Source organism: Aedes albopictus, chromosome 2 (genome assembly GCF_035046485.1).
Source record: "Aedes albopictus strain Foshan chromosome 2, AalbF5, whole genome shotgun sequence".
NCBI classification, from domain to species: domain Eukaryota; kingdom Metazoa; phylum Arthropoda; class Insecta; order Diptera; family Culicidae; genus Aedes; species Aedes albopictus.
Window position 1 is genome coordinate 468902949 of NC_085137.1, and position 16153 is coordinate 468919101.

The following is a 16153-nucleotide window of genomic DNA, read 5'->3' on the forward strand; positions in this document are numbered from 1 at the left end:
GTCATGTTTGTGGGTTTCTGTTTTGATTCCCTCCGTTCGCATCAAAATGACAGGGGAGCGGATCCCAAGGTCGAAAAATCACTTTGATCGCCTTTCATCCATACACGGAAAAATAAAATGATTCGGAATATTCAGTAGTAATTTCAGTAATTTGCGAAAGGGCGTAACTAACAAAGCCGAGAACAAAGCAATAGTGGTTTCGCAGCGCGGTGTCACGAACACTAATGCAAATCTACTGGTTGAAAATATGCCCATTTGATTTTGCTGGGAACAGCTGTTTTTTGTTTACTATTTGTGTGACACGGAATATCCACTAGAAAGGAACCACCCAGTGGCACGTCTTACCTGGCCGGCTGCCGACGAACGAGAGGACGAGAGTGGCGTCGCCTGCTTCGATGGTTTCGTGTGCCGTCGCCGTGCGCTCATGACAGGCGTGAATACAGAATGTTCAGCTAAGCACACACTTCGATATAAGGGCTATTTCACACCCACACACTATTTTCAACCAGTAACTCAAGTGGTGTTCGTGTAATGCAGCGTGTACGTACACGCAACACTACTAAAAGCAGAAACCACTATTAATGCGAAAACTGTTGGAGTTTGGATAGCGCTGTATGCTCTAGTAGCGTCGAACCTTCAAGTATTGACCTCGCAGCACCAAATCGGAGTTCGCCAGTTGGACTAGCGAAGCGAAGTTTTCAGCGAACTTTCTGTCATTCTTCATCCGACCCGACATGCATCCCTGAAGTTTTCGTTTTCAGTCCGACGCCGTGTCGACAACCACGACTTTAGCCTACCTGGGCGTCTGTCAGTGCGAGCGCGCCAAATTTTGCGTGAGTGAGCATGTGGTGTTGGTGATTAAGGTAAAACGGTACGCTAGCCGCTGTGAATAAGACAAATTGTTTTGGTAATGTCGATCTGATTTTTTTTCGAAATCGCAAACTGAAAAGCATTCATTTACTAAAAACAGTAAGCGCACAGGTACAAGAAGTTAGCAAGTCCGGAATTTTGTGTGAAATTGGTTTTTGTTTTCACAACGGAAAAATGTTTCTGAGTACCACGGTGAGTTCGCCTCATCTCACCTTAAGTTCGCTAGTAATGCAGTGAATTTTGAGCGATGCTCATTCTTCGGTTTTCTTCCAAATCCACAATACCTATTCCTGAATAGAATCCACTTATCCGCGAGCGGTAATGGCTCAACTAACCGATTAGAATTTTGACGATTCTTGGGGATCACAATCGGTTGGCGCCACCGAATGGAGGGTGAAGGGATGAGGAGGAGAATGAAACTGACTTTAACCCAAGAAACGTCAAAATCCTAAGCGGTTGGTTATGCGCAAAGTATCTAAATACCAAGGTAAGAGATTCCCGCCAATATTCACGGATTAGTGAGAAAAGGAAAAAAAAGCAAAAACTAGTTATAAAGTTTGCGCTAATTTGTATGGGCGTATCACTATTTAGCAATCTTTCTTAAGAAATTAAGCACTCCCATCTTAGAAGCAAATATTTGATTGCATCTCACTGGATTGAATGTGGCCTCCATGCAATAAAACAGGAAATATCGCCATTTGAAAATCGGTAACAATTTTTTTTTAAATTGGGAATTCCTTTAGAGATTTCTACAAGAGTTCCTCTAGCGAGATTGTGATCGTTTTTGTATTGAGCATTTTCTGACGGAATTGACATCGCCGCTCTCAGTCTACGCGTGTATCATAGACTTAGTGCAGAAGCAGGGTTAGAATACTTTGTCATATAACCCGGAAAGGCAACGAAAACGGATCCTCTCGTTGATCTGAAATGGGAAATGTTATTTGTGATGTTTATTTTTATTTGCCGCTCAATTATGATTTATGATTCAAGCTGTCTACACCTGTTCCACTTCTCCTATCGTCTACTGTCTCTTGTTTGTCAGGACACAACTGAGGTTTTAAATTTAAAAATGTATTGGTTTTTTTTTTATTTTATACAAAAGGTCACCATTTTCTGAGCCACTTATATTTTTTTCAGAGTGTTTATAACTTTATTTTGGTACCTAAAATCAATTTTGAAGAGATGTTTTTGAAATCACCTTTTGACAGCTGGGCAACTGTTTGACAGATCCATCCAGGCCCAGTACGAACTGCGACGAGGAGTGATTCGACAAATCGCTCCTTTACAAATTCCAAATTGATTTTTAAACAGGTTCCCGGGCATCAAAATTCATGGAAATTTGGATTTTGGCTCTGTTTGACGTGCAGATTCAGAATATCGAATAATCTCAGCATCGTCAAAGAAGCCAATTTTTATAAGCTCCGAGAAGACTGTGTTGCAGTAGGCATATCATGCCAACAAAAATTAGAAAATAAAATTGTACATTTCCAATACTACAGCCCTATTCATTACATTTTTTTCTCGTTTATCAAAACTGACAAAAAATAACATAAACCACATCCCTTCACCATCCCCCTTTAACTGCATTGTTTCCTTTGATAAAATCAGAACCTTTTTATGGAGTTTAAAATTCACAAAAAAAACTATGCCGATTTTGTCAGCCTAAAATACAATCAAGGTCCCACTGTATACAATATTCCAAAGGAACGCCTATAACTTACGTCACGCTTGACGAGGAGAGGGGGAATTCAACATAGTGCGATTACCAATACAAACACTTCAGTGGTCTCATTAAAATAGTATGACTAGGAGGAAAGGAAAAAAATAAAAATTTTGTGTTACCTAATTTATAGACGTCCCCCAATTCAAATTTCTGCCAACGTCACTGCTTTATGCACATAAAATAACAAAAACATTAATTTTCCATACGTTTTTAAATTCCAAATTAATAATTTTTTTTTGTGATTCGATTATCCGGAGTGAAATAAAAATCAATACTCCGGATAATCGAGTCCGACCTGTACTGATAATTCATTTGATTTAACCTATGTTTACGAATATATGCTCAATAACCAAATCTGATATTTGTTAAATCAGTAATACTGTTGCAGCGCACATACAATTATTTGGTATTTATTTGTTTGTCAAGACGTAGGGTCCAAATCAATAAAAATAACATATCTAGATACACATTCACATGACATACACTGGTTGGAGCAGCACTAAAAATGTATTTAATGTATTCATGTTTTATCACAGTAATTACCCAGGCATGTTACATTTAAAACAATCGGAAAATTGCTTTACATCATGTTTGGAGTTCAAAAAATTGATCTTAATAGTCAATTTTCATTTATTTTCGTGATGATTTCATACTAGTATAGGGGCTGTCCATAAACCACGTGGTCATTGGGGGGGTTCGGCCAATGACCATTTTGCATGGACAAATAAAAAAATTGTATGGACTAATGACCACGCGGGGGGGGGGGGGGGGGGAGGGGGGTTGAAAAGTCCCAAAAAAATGACCACGTGGTTTATGGATAGCCCCATATAGCAAAATCCCCGAGTGACCCCACTTTTCTTTCCCCACTGTATCGATGCTAGTGGTATTGACATGTTTTAGCCTAAAAAATAGCTGCCTCCGCCTGCTGCTTCATGAGTTATCAAATAAATTGTAAATCACCTTTTTTGTTATTTTAATGAGAAAGTCCTCCAATTTCCGTGATTATTTCAGTTTTTGTTACGGAATAATCTTTTTCTTATGGTTTTTTGCTAACCTAACTTTCGAATTTTTTATCTGATTTTTTTTACTTCAAAATATTGATACAAATCGATTTTTTCGACTTTTTTAGTAAAGTAGCCCACTGTGCCTTTCGTGTGCATTATAGAGTATAAGTGTCTTCGGAAGAAATGTCAAAATCAGAATGAACAACTTTGCAGAAGAAAGTTTTCTTCTATGACGCTTCTATAAAAAGCTGAAACTGATCTAGATCAGTTGCAACTTATCTAGATCCAGAGCCGGATTTAAGGGGGGGGGGGGGGCAGGGGGGCCATGGCCCGGGCCCACACATTTTAGCGGCCCCACAAAATCTAACTTCAAATGGGAACCGAAAAAAAGTAATGCTAGAAACATTTTGATTTAATTTTTATCACAAGTACTTCTACTCTCAAGATGTGTGTAAAATATTGTGCTTCACATTAGAAAGAAGCAGATATCTGCCTTTTTTATAAAATTTCAAACATCCTCTGAAAATTGTTGAAAGATATCTTAAACTCTATTGAATAGAGAGTCAAAATTTTCTGCTGAAAATTCGTGTTTACTTCTGTCGAAAACTATTGGTTTTGTTTTTAAACATTTCCCACATAGTTCTTTGAAGATTTGCAAGTGTTTCTATCAGAGTAAAGAAAAGTTTTCAAAGTTGTAGAGTTTGATTCCGCTTACTAAACTTATAAATTATTCAAATCGAATCCCAGAATTATTAAAACATTTCTTTGAAGGAACTAGCAAGTATTTTAGGCGGATTTTTTTTGCAAAGATCTGGTCCGATTTTCTTCAATATGGTTAAATTCATGACAAATTTTTCTTCCTGGCTTGAATGTGTAATTCAAGGCGAACTCATAAAAAAATCATAGGTTCCTTATGAAAATAGCAGTAGATATTTGTGGAAAAATCTCGAGAGATCCTGAAATATTTAAAGTTTCGCAAACAATTTTTGTTTAAATTAACTAAAAATTCGTCTGCAAAAGATTATTACGAAATTTTACTTATAATTCTATTCAAAATATAACAGAAATTACATCAGGAACTCATTATGGATTTCCGATGAAATTTCTTCAGCAGCTTTTAGTAGATTTTCCGCTAAAAATACCACTATGAGTGTTTTGCCTCGTGAAGTTTCACAAAGAGATCTTAACAATTATTTTGCGCGTTTACCAGAAACTCCTCTGGTCGCGTTAGAAATGTTTATGCTTAAGATCCACAAAAAAAGAAACCTAGTAATCGGTTAGCAACGCTATAGATTTCATCAATGATTCCGCAAGAAATTCCATTTAGAGCTTTTACAATACCGGCCCTAAAGGTAGCGCTATAAATGTAATTTGAAATTTATCGAAAATGTCTCCTATGAAATCTATTTTTAAATTTCTTAAACGACTTTCTCATGAATTCTGACTTGATCAATGGAATCTAATACTATGAACACTCTTGGCAGGAATGCCAGATGATTTTTTGAAAAATCTGTATCACACTTTTCAAAAATCTGTATCCCATACAAAATTTTGGTGAATAATCTGTATCCTATATACCAGGGGTTCTCAAGCCCTTTGGTTCGCGGTGCACTTTTGTAGAAATTATTTGCTTGGCGGTGCACCAATCCATTTCTGCCAAAATATGCAATTTTAGGTTCGTAAAAAAAATGCAGTCGAATTATCGAAATTGGCTTCAAGGTGCATCCGCTCGTCCTTGACAAATGTGAATTGTAGTGGAATTATTGTCAAACTAAATATAAATGTCTGCGTATTCCTAACCAGAATCAGTGCATGGACCTGAATTAACCCCTGAATGGCTTTTAGTGTGTTTTCGGTAAATGCTGCCACCTGAGACAAACACAAGATTTCTGTATCTGGAGAGATGCATGGTAAATTCCAGTTAACATCTTTGGAAGATAAATTTTCAGAACTTTGACACAATACTGACAAGATTTCTTCCAGATTTCTTTGCAAACTTAAGGAGGTCGGAAGAAATCACAATTGAAAACCAAAAGTTTTTACAGTGTATCAAACAATTGTCCGTACAGCAAATTTTTTATCAAAATAATTTTTCATTCAAATGTTCATAACTTTTTTATACGTCATTCAAAAACGCTGAAATTTTGACCAATCATCAACCATATATTGAAGCTTCATTGGTAAAATTTTGAGCTAGAACGAATAAGTTTTCTGAAAGTTATAGAACTTTTAGTAAAACTTATAAGATTCTTGAACACGTTTTCAAAACATTATATCTCAATATGTACTCGATGAAACTTTTTCAACTTTTTTTGTGTTACAGCTGATACCTAAGGCTTTCATATGCAGCTACGTTTGAAGTTTTATATTCACTACAAAAAATATGAAAAATGTGCTTATGTAGTTGACGATATTTCAAAAGTTACCATATTTTGCACATATAATCTGCCAAACGTTTTCCACCAATAAAAGTGCATTAACTGAACGAAAAACGCATAGGACCTACTCTTCATATGTGGTTTAGTAGGTCCTGTATAAAAATATTACATTAAGAGAGTTCAAAAAAGTTGAAAACACTTGGCACTTTTATTGATCAAAATATGATAAATTTCCAAATAATACTCGAAACATATACAGATTTTTCATATTTTTTGTAGTGAATATAAAACCTCAAACGAAGCTGCATATGAAAGCCTTAGGTATAAGCTGTGAAACAAAAAATATTGAGAAAGTTTCATCGAGTACATGTTGAGATATAATGTTTTAAAAATGTGTTCAAAAATCTTATAAGTTTTACTAAAAGTTCTATAACTTTCAGAAATCTTATTTGATCTAGCTCAAAATTTTACCAATGAAGCTTCAAAATATGGTTTATGCTTGATCAAAATTTCAGCGTTTTTGATTGACGTATAAAAAAGTTATAAACATTTGAATGAAAAATTATTATGACCAAAAAATTGCTGTACGGACAATTGTTTGATACACTGTAGTTGGAAGCTTGGAACACATGGATTGCTTGAGTGATTTTCGTTGAATATGTTCAAGATACATTGCAGTTTTCTTGTAGATGTCAGTTGTTGCGGATTCCCATGATTCCTAAAAAAAGTCGTTTGATATTCCTGACATGATTTGTTGATAAATTTATTTTACAAATTTTGCGAATATCTTAGTAAGGACTCTCTCAGGATGATGCTCCTGGATTCTTTTGAAGTCGATGCTGATTTTTCGGCGTAAATTATGTTTTTTTTTTCTCACGACCACTTGGAACACCTTCCAATGGTATTGCTGTGTGTCTTCCTTGTTCTGTTTCAGACTTCTTCCATTGATTTTTTAGCAATCATCAAGTATATTTAAAAGTTTAATAATAAATATAAATATAATAATAAAGTGGAGGTTGAATTTATGAAGTGTCACGGTGCACTTGTCACGGATATGCGGTGCACCAAGTGCACCGCGGTGCACGATCTGAAAAACCCTAAACATAAAAAAGCCCCTATAGGGGCTATAATCTCAATCAAAATTCAATAATCTGTATTTCATATAAAATGAAATCTGTAAGGATGCTCAACAATCTGTATAATACAGATTAATCTGTACATCTACATATGGCATACTTGACTCTCGGATAAAGCGTTATTTACTTGATAAAATTTCATTAACAATCGACTTCAGACTAGATTTTCCTACATATCTGGATCTCTGTTATGCTTGGATTGCTTTTTTTTCCTAGTTACGCTAATTAAGCTAGATTAATTTCTCCAATAACAACCCTAATTTTTCGAAGAACTTTTCATATTTTCAGGATTTTTCTACAATGAAAAAAAAAATATCCTCTAAAAAGAGGGCCCCCACAACACTGTGGCCCCGGGCCTCCACATTTGTAAATCCGGCCCTGTCTAGATCAATTATTGAGTCACCATGTTTTAGTCAAAATTCTTACAAGACACTTCTCTAAAGACACCAAATCTCTAGGATACATATCCAGAGCACTACAGGTTTTGTCTGTCCATAACTGAGTTCTGCCCCAGTGTGTGATGCTACCAGCATCCTCCTGGGGATGATGCTACCAGTGGGGTGACGCGGCTGTCAAACTCGGTACATCGCCGCTCCACCCAACATCATTTTTGGTACGGCGCGTTTTGGTACCCACTTTCTGGTCGGTTTACCCTAACTTGCTCCTGATTTTCGGGTGTGTGGCTCGTGTGTTGCTAGTGCTTATTTCAGAAATTACACATTCCAAACGAAATCGTTGTTTTTGATGATTGTTTCTCTTTCCTTATCACTTTGCACGATATTATATGTAGCAGCGAAGCAGTGTCGATGTTTCCAGCGCATTTTTTCCATGAATTAAGCAATCAAAACAAAAACATTGGACGCCATGTTGAATTGAATGCTGGGTAGATGATTCTGGCCCTTCGTCATCCCCCTGGATGCTACAGTACCCTCCTGGGGATGCTACCAGCATCCTCCTGGTGATGCTACCAGCTTCTATTTTCAATACCCGCAGAATCATACACTGTATCTTATGTTTGTAACTATGCTGCATGTAAAATTGAATAATAGATTCTTTCTTTCATCAAATCGAAACACAACTGAACACAGGTTGGTTGTCTTTTTTAACTTTATTTTTAAAATACTTTTCCATTTTCAATTCATTTTGATCATCAGTAGTGCCTTCGTTACATTTTTGATGCGGATCTCTTCGTCACTTGTTTCCCTCTACAATTTGATTGGGAGTTATAAACATTCAGTATCATCATCAATCAATCGCTATAATAATTAATGTATAATCATTCATATGTGTTTGTGTATGTGAGGGAAAGGGGAGTTGTGCGTAGTTTGGAGGGTATACTGTGTGCTGTCTATATTGCTTTCGTTTACCGGATTGCATCAGGTATGAGTCGAATTCAGCATTTTGATGGTTCTTAACCACGCACTGAACTTTGTGTTTACTTTCTGGGATTTTGTTGTTTATTTTCATAGTAATTTCTTTAGTAATTACTGATTTGTGGATTACGTTTATCTGTTTTTTAATTGCTTTTGCTATGAAATATAAACAGAGAGTGGTGAATAGATTAGATACAGTGTTTGGGTTACTAATCGATATGACCATGCTTGTATCGGTTGTGTATGAGCATCGTTTGAAGTTTAAATAAGATCGATTCCTATTTCTTTTTACATTCGCACCACGCTACTGGTGGTGGCAGTCTGATTCGCTATTGTTTTATTTGCATGAATGAATGTGGGTGTGTGGTTTTCTTTTTCTAATTCAAAACAAATTTCGACCCTTTCACCATAGTCCGAAAAACGCCATCGCTTACTATATAAATATAATTTCTTTCACGTTCTCGTATTTGCTTGTTAAAACAAATTGATTTGGAAGTCCTTTTCTTATAGAGGACTCCTGTTTAACCGCTTACAAGCAACTGTTTTAGTTTTAGTTACTCTGATTGTAAAATACGACTTAGCGTTACTTCTTATACGAATCTATACCGTATATTAAGAGGGGGATAAGAAGGAAGGAAAACGCATGCACGTCTGTGTCGAGGGTTCAATTTACAAAAGAAACAAACACTGACAAACGTTTGCCGTGGTTGCTTTGATTGTGTTGGAAATGGAAAGATCGTTCGCGTCGTAGTAAAGTATTGAACGGCCAACGATAGCAGTAGGCTGGGTATTGCAATCTCATGCCTGGCAGACTTGATTAGTAAATTATCTATAAATGTTACACGTTTAAAAATGGTGCATCAAAACGCGTCGAATCCATTTTGACAGTTGCCTGTTTCGCGAATCGCGTTGAAGCCGTTCATTTGCCTTTTTTGGGAAGGGAGGGTCAATTTTATGCGCAGGAGGTTTTTTTTTTCTGGGGGGAAAGCCAAAACGTTTGATTGGGAGCCAAAATATCTGAATGTTCACATTTCGAATCGAAAGCTAGGATTTGGAACAGCTACCGCCCAACTGTGCTGTGGGGATGATGGGGACAATTCCGATCTCATCTGTGTCGGTCGAATAGATTTGTACCGTAGATCGGAATCTCCGGGTTGGTGCTGGTAGGCAACGGACAAGCGGTCGGATAATCCGGTTGATGGTGGGGGAATGTGGATAAAAAAGTAGGAGAGATCGGGGTAATACACGCTTTTTTTGCAAGCGATAAACATGTTGTTCAATTTTAATCATTTTTTGGATTGTGATTAAAGTTTCATTGAAGCTTCAGAAATTGAGAAGATACGAAATTTAAAATTCTATTGATTATCAGGGAGATATTCGGGTGAGTTATTTTACCCAAATGGTGTGTATTATACCGATCCCCTCTAAGCGCAGTGAATTTCCTCCTGTGGCGGGCGCGCGTTGTGTGAACTACACTTTGATTGATTGATTCGATTGTTGGTGGTCGTCGTGCGTGTGTATGTGTGTCTTAACCAAATTTACGTTTTTGCGAGAAAAATGTGGAAAGTCTCAAAACAATCACAGTGGTAAGGTGTGAGAAATTTTGGACAATAGGTCAGGGAAAGGGAGGGTAAAAGTTTCGGAAAAATTTTGAGGTTAAGACCGGCTCAAGGTTCGGCGATGAACAGGTACGACAACTGTCAAAATGACGGCGGCGATGCTTTTTTTTACACCAAAGTAAGGCGGTTAAAACAGACGTGTACATGGGTTTCGGTTTGTTGAGTATTATGTCATCGTAATTGGTTGTTTTTGGCTTCCAAAGTACTTTTTTTTTCTATACAATATTCTAGACTTTTGGAAGCACTGTCACTGTTTTGGAACGGAGACATTGATTCACGTTGATCGCTCGTCGACCTCAGTGAACAGAAGGCAAATAATACAGCAGCTGAGAGTTTGGCAATCTTCTTCGCCAAAACTTGGTGAAGCACATCGGAATCTCGAGCACTTTTGCCGAGATCTAAGGGGAGTTACACTTTGGTTTTCTCATTAAAAAAAAAGATTCATTACTCAAAAACAAAAAGACTAAATTTAAGGGCTGATTTTTTTTTAGTTTTGCCGTCTTATTTACGTAATTCATCATTTTTTAATTTTTTTTTATTTTCTTTTTTGTTGGTTTCACTGAAGTGTCGCTCCCCTCGTTGAGACGACAGTACCGTGCATTATGGGAAATCTGGTTTCCTCGATCTTGGAGGCTTCAACTGTGAACTCGTAATGTCTTTGATTTTTCTTTTCCATTTTGTTCTTGATCTAACGCTAGAGGAGTAAACACTTGCAGGCGATAGTTAAAACTTAAAACATACAAGTACGGAGATGTACAAAAGGTTACGACTGTTTCAAAAAAAAATTTACGATAAATGACAGCTAAAATATTCCGTGTCTAAAAATACGAATAACCACGACAGTTGTTTTAGCTTAATTAAAAAAATATAACAGTTGACAGTTATAATATTTACACCGAAACATAGAGCTCGTTTTTATAACAATTTTTTCTCATTTTTTCTTCAACTTGTAAATAGTCTCAACGTTTTCAGTTAGTGGTATTTACATGCACATACTTAGGTTCATTCTAAATTTTCGTTCCGTCCAAAATGGTTGCCGAAAAATTCTACTAACTCATTTTTTACATCAATAAACAATAAACGTATTATAAAAAAAAATAAATGAATGGCAGTATCGTGTCAACGTGTTGTTGGTTTTCTTGTTGTTTTAAAGTTTTCTTGCGTAAGTCGCGTACAAGTCTATCATGTTCAGCTAGAGCTGTTACGGTGGATTGAATGGAGTTTTTTCTTCCATTATTTCAGAAAAAAAGTCACGTATCGAACCCACCGCGAGCTGAAGCTTTTCCTTTTTCTTTTCCTAAATTCTCATTCATAACTATTTACACTAAAAACAAAACTAGTCTTTCACTTACGAACTAATCAAGTAGACAGGGAGGGTAGTATAGAAAAGTACGCCGATGAAAAAAGATGAAGAGTTTGTTGGAATGGAAGAGAAAGGCCGGACGCACGCTTCCATTTTTCATTTCATTTGAAAAAGGTAAACAAGCGGAAGTGTTGCCATAACAGGCGTTGGGGCGGCGATAAGGTGCCTGTCTCCAATCGAAGCGCGCGCGCGAAAACGGGAAGTTCCACCTGTAGAAAGAAGTGGGTGCGTATTCTACCGTGTATGTGTGTTACTTTACGTTTAGTCTCGAGCGCAGTTTAGTTGCTTTTTTATTAATTTTTAAACGGAACCCGGCTCGACCCTACCTAATCCCATTCGCCGATGTACATGGCACGCGGTGCCGGAATGTAGCCCCTCGTCGGCAACGGTACACGGCCGTACATGTGACTATAGGGTGACTCAACGACGTCGGTATCTGCAAAGGGAGAACAACCTGGATTACTCGGATGAAACGCTGCAAGTTCGAAGTGCGTGCAAGTGTTGCCAACTTACCGATTCCGCTCTCGTAGCTTCTGGCGTGCCACATCAGCTGCTGGTGGTGCTGGTGGGCGGCCATCAGGTTGTGATGGGGATGCATCTGGTGCAACTGGTGCAGCGACTGCAGCGACGACGGGTGCTGTAGATGAGCAATCGAGAGCCGCTTGGAAACGGCGGCAGCACTGTTGTCCTTGCCGTTGCTGCTATTGTTGTTGGTCACGTTGCTGTTGTTGTTGTTCTCCTTGGATTTGGACGATTTGACAAAGTTTGGCACACGGGCGCGCAGTCCGCAGTAGTAGGGATCGTCTGGAAGAAAGACAAACATCGCACACACAATTAGCGCAAGAATTCACTTGACCTAGCTATAGCAAAGGTAGGCACCGTGCGCATTGAACCTCGCTCATTCGGAACGCGGATCACGCATCCACCGCAAGTTGCTTGGACATTGGAAAAGAATGGTTCTTCTACACAGTCTTCGGCTGCGAGGGATGAATACTAAGCAGGCGCAGTCAAATGCGCAAGGTGGGCATGGGAAGAATTCCTGGCGATGAGCAGGCTGGTTGTTCTGATTCATAGAAATTTGATAGCCTGCGCACAGTGCGCACGTCAACGATGATCGGGCGGCGGGTCATGAATTCTGGTGAATGGAGCGGCCGGCAGTGGTGACAACGATTGTAATCACGTAACAACCGTTAGTTGGAGATTTTCTGTTATTACCTACGAATGTGCCTCGGAAAATGGGGTTTACGATGCCTGACTATCTACGTTTTAAGGTTTGTGATTTTAGGAATCGTTCTTCGGTGGTGCTAATTTCACCGAAAACGGGTTTTGGGATTTCCCAGAACACTATTCATTCATTAGTCTGTACTTCTTAGCATATATTTTTGGACTCAAGTTGGGGACGTCCAGAACTCCTGATCATCTTGTATGACTTTTGGGGGGACTGAATTTTGCGATATAAAGCTTTTTCTGAGTAGTGCAAGTAAGAGATTTCAACAACAATGGAGGATTTAGGTGACGAACCCGAACGCCAGAGTCTTAATATGTTTACATCCTAATCCTAAGAAATTCAAAGAAGCTTTTAAGCAATCTGCACACATGTGTTACCGAATCGAATTCAAAGAAAGATCGTCTCTATTCCTACCGATAGGCATATTCTATGCAAACCTAATTGATATAAAACAAGCTTCAAATAAAATTCCAATCCAAAGGCCACTCATCCATTGAACTGATAACCGTGCTGAAAGAAAATGCTTCCACTGGAAAACTGGAATACAGCATCATCAACGAGCGATCTCCGTTCTACCGTTTCCCTCAAAATGGTCTAAATCTCTATCTGGATTATTGTTAGCTTGTTCGATACAAGTACTGCTTTCTTGCCCAGCACTGTATATGCACTGAGAGAACAATACAATCTGCGATATCAGTTCCAGCTACGGAGGCGAGCGCAACAATTGAAAGAATGTTTTTAATCTAAATTTAATAAAAAAGGGAATACAACCGATATCAGTGACGCCGCCAACCAGGTTACAAACATTGCCTTGCCGTTGGCGACGGGAGGTCCTCCAGCTCGTTGGGGAATTATGCGCAGAACAAATTCTTCAACTCCCACCTAGTATAATGCAGTCTCGCATGCGTTTTTTATGCGACCTTGTGGCGCGATAAGGCGCTTTATAGGATAAATCTAAAAATGGCAAAAGTATTTGATCCCCACTGACTGCCCACCACAAGTAGAACAAGTCGGGAAGCCCGAGCAAAGCTTAAGTAACAAAATATAAATAAATGAGAGTGAATATGTATTCCTGCGTCATGCTTTGTCTTTTCAACTGAAAGTTGAAACCACCATTCCTCCAGAAATTTTCCTAATCATTTTCTTGAAGTTTATTTGGGATTTTACTCTTGATGTTTTGACGACAAATTTCCAGAAAAAAAGGCTTTGATGACATTTTTTATACCATGCTCTCTGGAATATCTTCAAATATGACATTCCAATGATAGCTGAATAACAGCTTATTCAGCCTATATTTACAAAATCAAGCTAAAGATCGGGTTTTTCCATATGTTGTTTTTTGGGAATGTCTCCTCTCTGAAGCCACCATTATTCAATCTAGAGTAGATCGCAGACTTCTTGAAAATTTTGTCATCCTTATCCGCATGTTGAGCTTGAGCTTGAGCTTGATTAACCGCCCGTAGATGCTACTCCAGTATCGCCAGACCAGCTGCACTCACACATGGAACCAGTGAGATTATCTGCCGGGAACTAGCAGGCATCTTCAGTGTGTGTGTGTGTGTGTGTGTGTGTGTGTGTGTGTGTGGGTGGGTGGGTGTGTGTGTGTGTGTGTGTGTGTGTGTGTGTGTGTGTGGGTGGGTGGGTGTGTGTGTGTGTAGGTGTGTGTGTGTGTGTGTGTGTGTGTGTGTGTGTGTGTGTGTGTGTGTGTGTGTGTGTGTGTGTGTGTGTGTGTGTGTGTGTGTGTGTGTGTGTGTGTGTGTGTGTGTGTGTGTTGGTGATCTTGTATTTTTAGGCAACAAATGGCGCCTGCCACGTCAGATTGCTGGTCAATGTGGCACAAACTCATGCGGATGTCGGAGTGTTGGTGGGATATGGTAGGCAGAGGGTTCACTCGTTGGTGTGTGTGGATGCCAGGCGTAAGGTGATAGAATTGTGTGTTTATTATTCTGAAAATATGCGGCACAGTTCGCTTGATTACATATATCTGATAGATTGACAGACACCGTGCTGTGAAAGTTGGATCTAGCGATGGCTATGAACATATGAATATATATATATATATATATATATATATATAGAGAGAAGTGGATAGAAAGTTACAAAGTAGAAGAAAAGAAACGGGCCAGGATATGAACCCAGAACTTTCTGCATATGAATCAGAAGCGGTAGCCATTAGACCACCAAGCCCGTATTTTGATTATTTAGCCATCAAAACAAAGGAATTAAACGCAATAAAATCACATTTTACTCAGAAAAATAAGCTCTTTCGATTAGGCTATTGAAAATAGCAATATTCTATTCACTAAACAACCCAATTAGTCATTAGGTCCAGAATCTGTCCCAAAAAGCGGAAAAAGTTAGGGTCCCATTATAGATATACAGGGTGTTAGGTTCATGAGTGCAAACTTTTTAAAGGATGATAGAGGACCATAAATGGTGAAAAAAATTGTTCTACGCATATGGTCAAATCTCAACCGTTGCGTAGTTATTGAACTTCCCATGTTTTTGACTATTATTGCCTTAACTGGCTATAACTTGAAAATGGTCAAACTTATCACTGTTTTTTTTTACCCTTATTCGAAAGATTATTGAGTTTTCTATCAAATGGCATATTTGAATCGATTGGTTTAGTCAAATAACTAAGTTTTCTAGAGCAAATAGCTCAAAAGTAGTGTGTTCTAATTTGTTTTTGTCAATTATCTTTGAAAAATGCGTAATAAATTTAAATTTCTTCTTAGGCAAATTTGTGGCCCTTGTTCCATTCTACAATTCGTTCTTTGACATCAAACTTCTTTTCAGATCATAAATTTGCAACTGTAAAGGTAAGCACTTTTTTGCGCACTGTGCAGCAGATTTAAATCGAAATTGCAAGAAAGAGCTAGAAGTTTGGTGTCAAAGAACGAATTGAAGAGTGGAACAGGGGCCACAACTTTGCCGAAGAAACAATTTTAATTTATTACGCATGTTTCAAAGATAATTGACAAAAACAAATTAAAACACTCTACTTTTGAGCTTTTTGCTCTAAAAAACTTAGTTATTTAACTAAACCAATCAATTCAAAGAAGTCATTTGATAGAAAATTTAATAATCTTACGAATAAGGGTCAAAAAACTGCCATAAGTTTGACGATTTTAAAGTTATAGCCAGTTAAGGCAATACTAATCAAAAACATGTGAAGTTCAATAACTACGTAACGGTTGAGTTTGACCATTAGCGTAGAACAATTTTTTTCACCATTTATGGTCCTTTATCACCCTTTGAAAAGTTTGCACTCAGGAACCTTACACCCTGTATAGGGACAGGATTACGAGGTAAAGTAATGTCAACTTGTTTTTCTTAGACATATGGTCGACTTTGTCTGCATGCAAAATGCCGCAATATTGCTTCAACTCGATGATCTGTAAAATACGATAGTTAACAGAATAAAATGAATTTTCACGTGTTAACTTGATCTATTAC

General features: G+C 38.0%; 1 protein-coding gene across 4 annotated transcripts in view; it reads right to left on the reverse strand.

The window, feature by feature from the left end:
- Positions 1–11762: 11762 nt before the first annotated feature.
- Positions 11763–16153, reverse strand: part of LOC109418098 (uncharacterized) — a 734843-nt gene continuing 730452 nt past the window's right edge. For 3 of the 4 annotated variants that reach the window (XM_019692282.3, XM_029870885.2, XM_029870883.2), the window contains exons 10-11: positions 11980–12270; positions 11763–11920 (exon numbers count right to left, since the gene is read on the reverse strand). In XM_019692282.3, coding sequence (XP_019547827.1) covers positions 11793–11920; positions 11980–12270 — 419 coding nt within the window. In that variant the 3' untranslated portion in view covers positions 11763–11792. The remainder of the gene's footprint in view (positions 11921–11979; positions 12271–16153) is intronic. The other variant, XM_019692283.3, reaches the window with a different exon arrangement.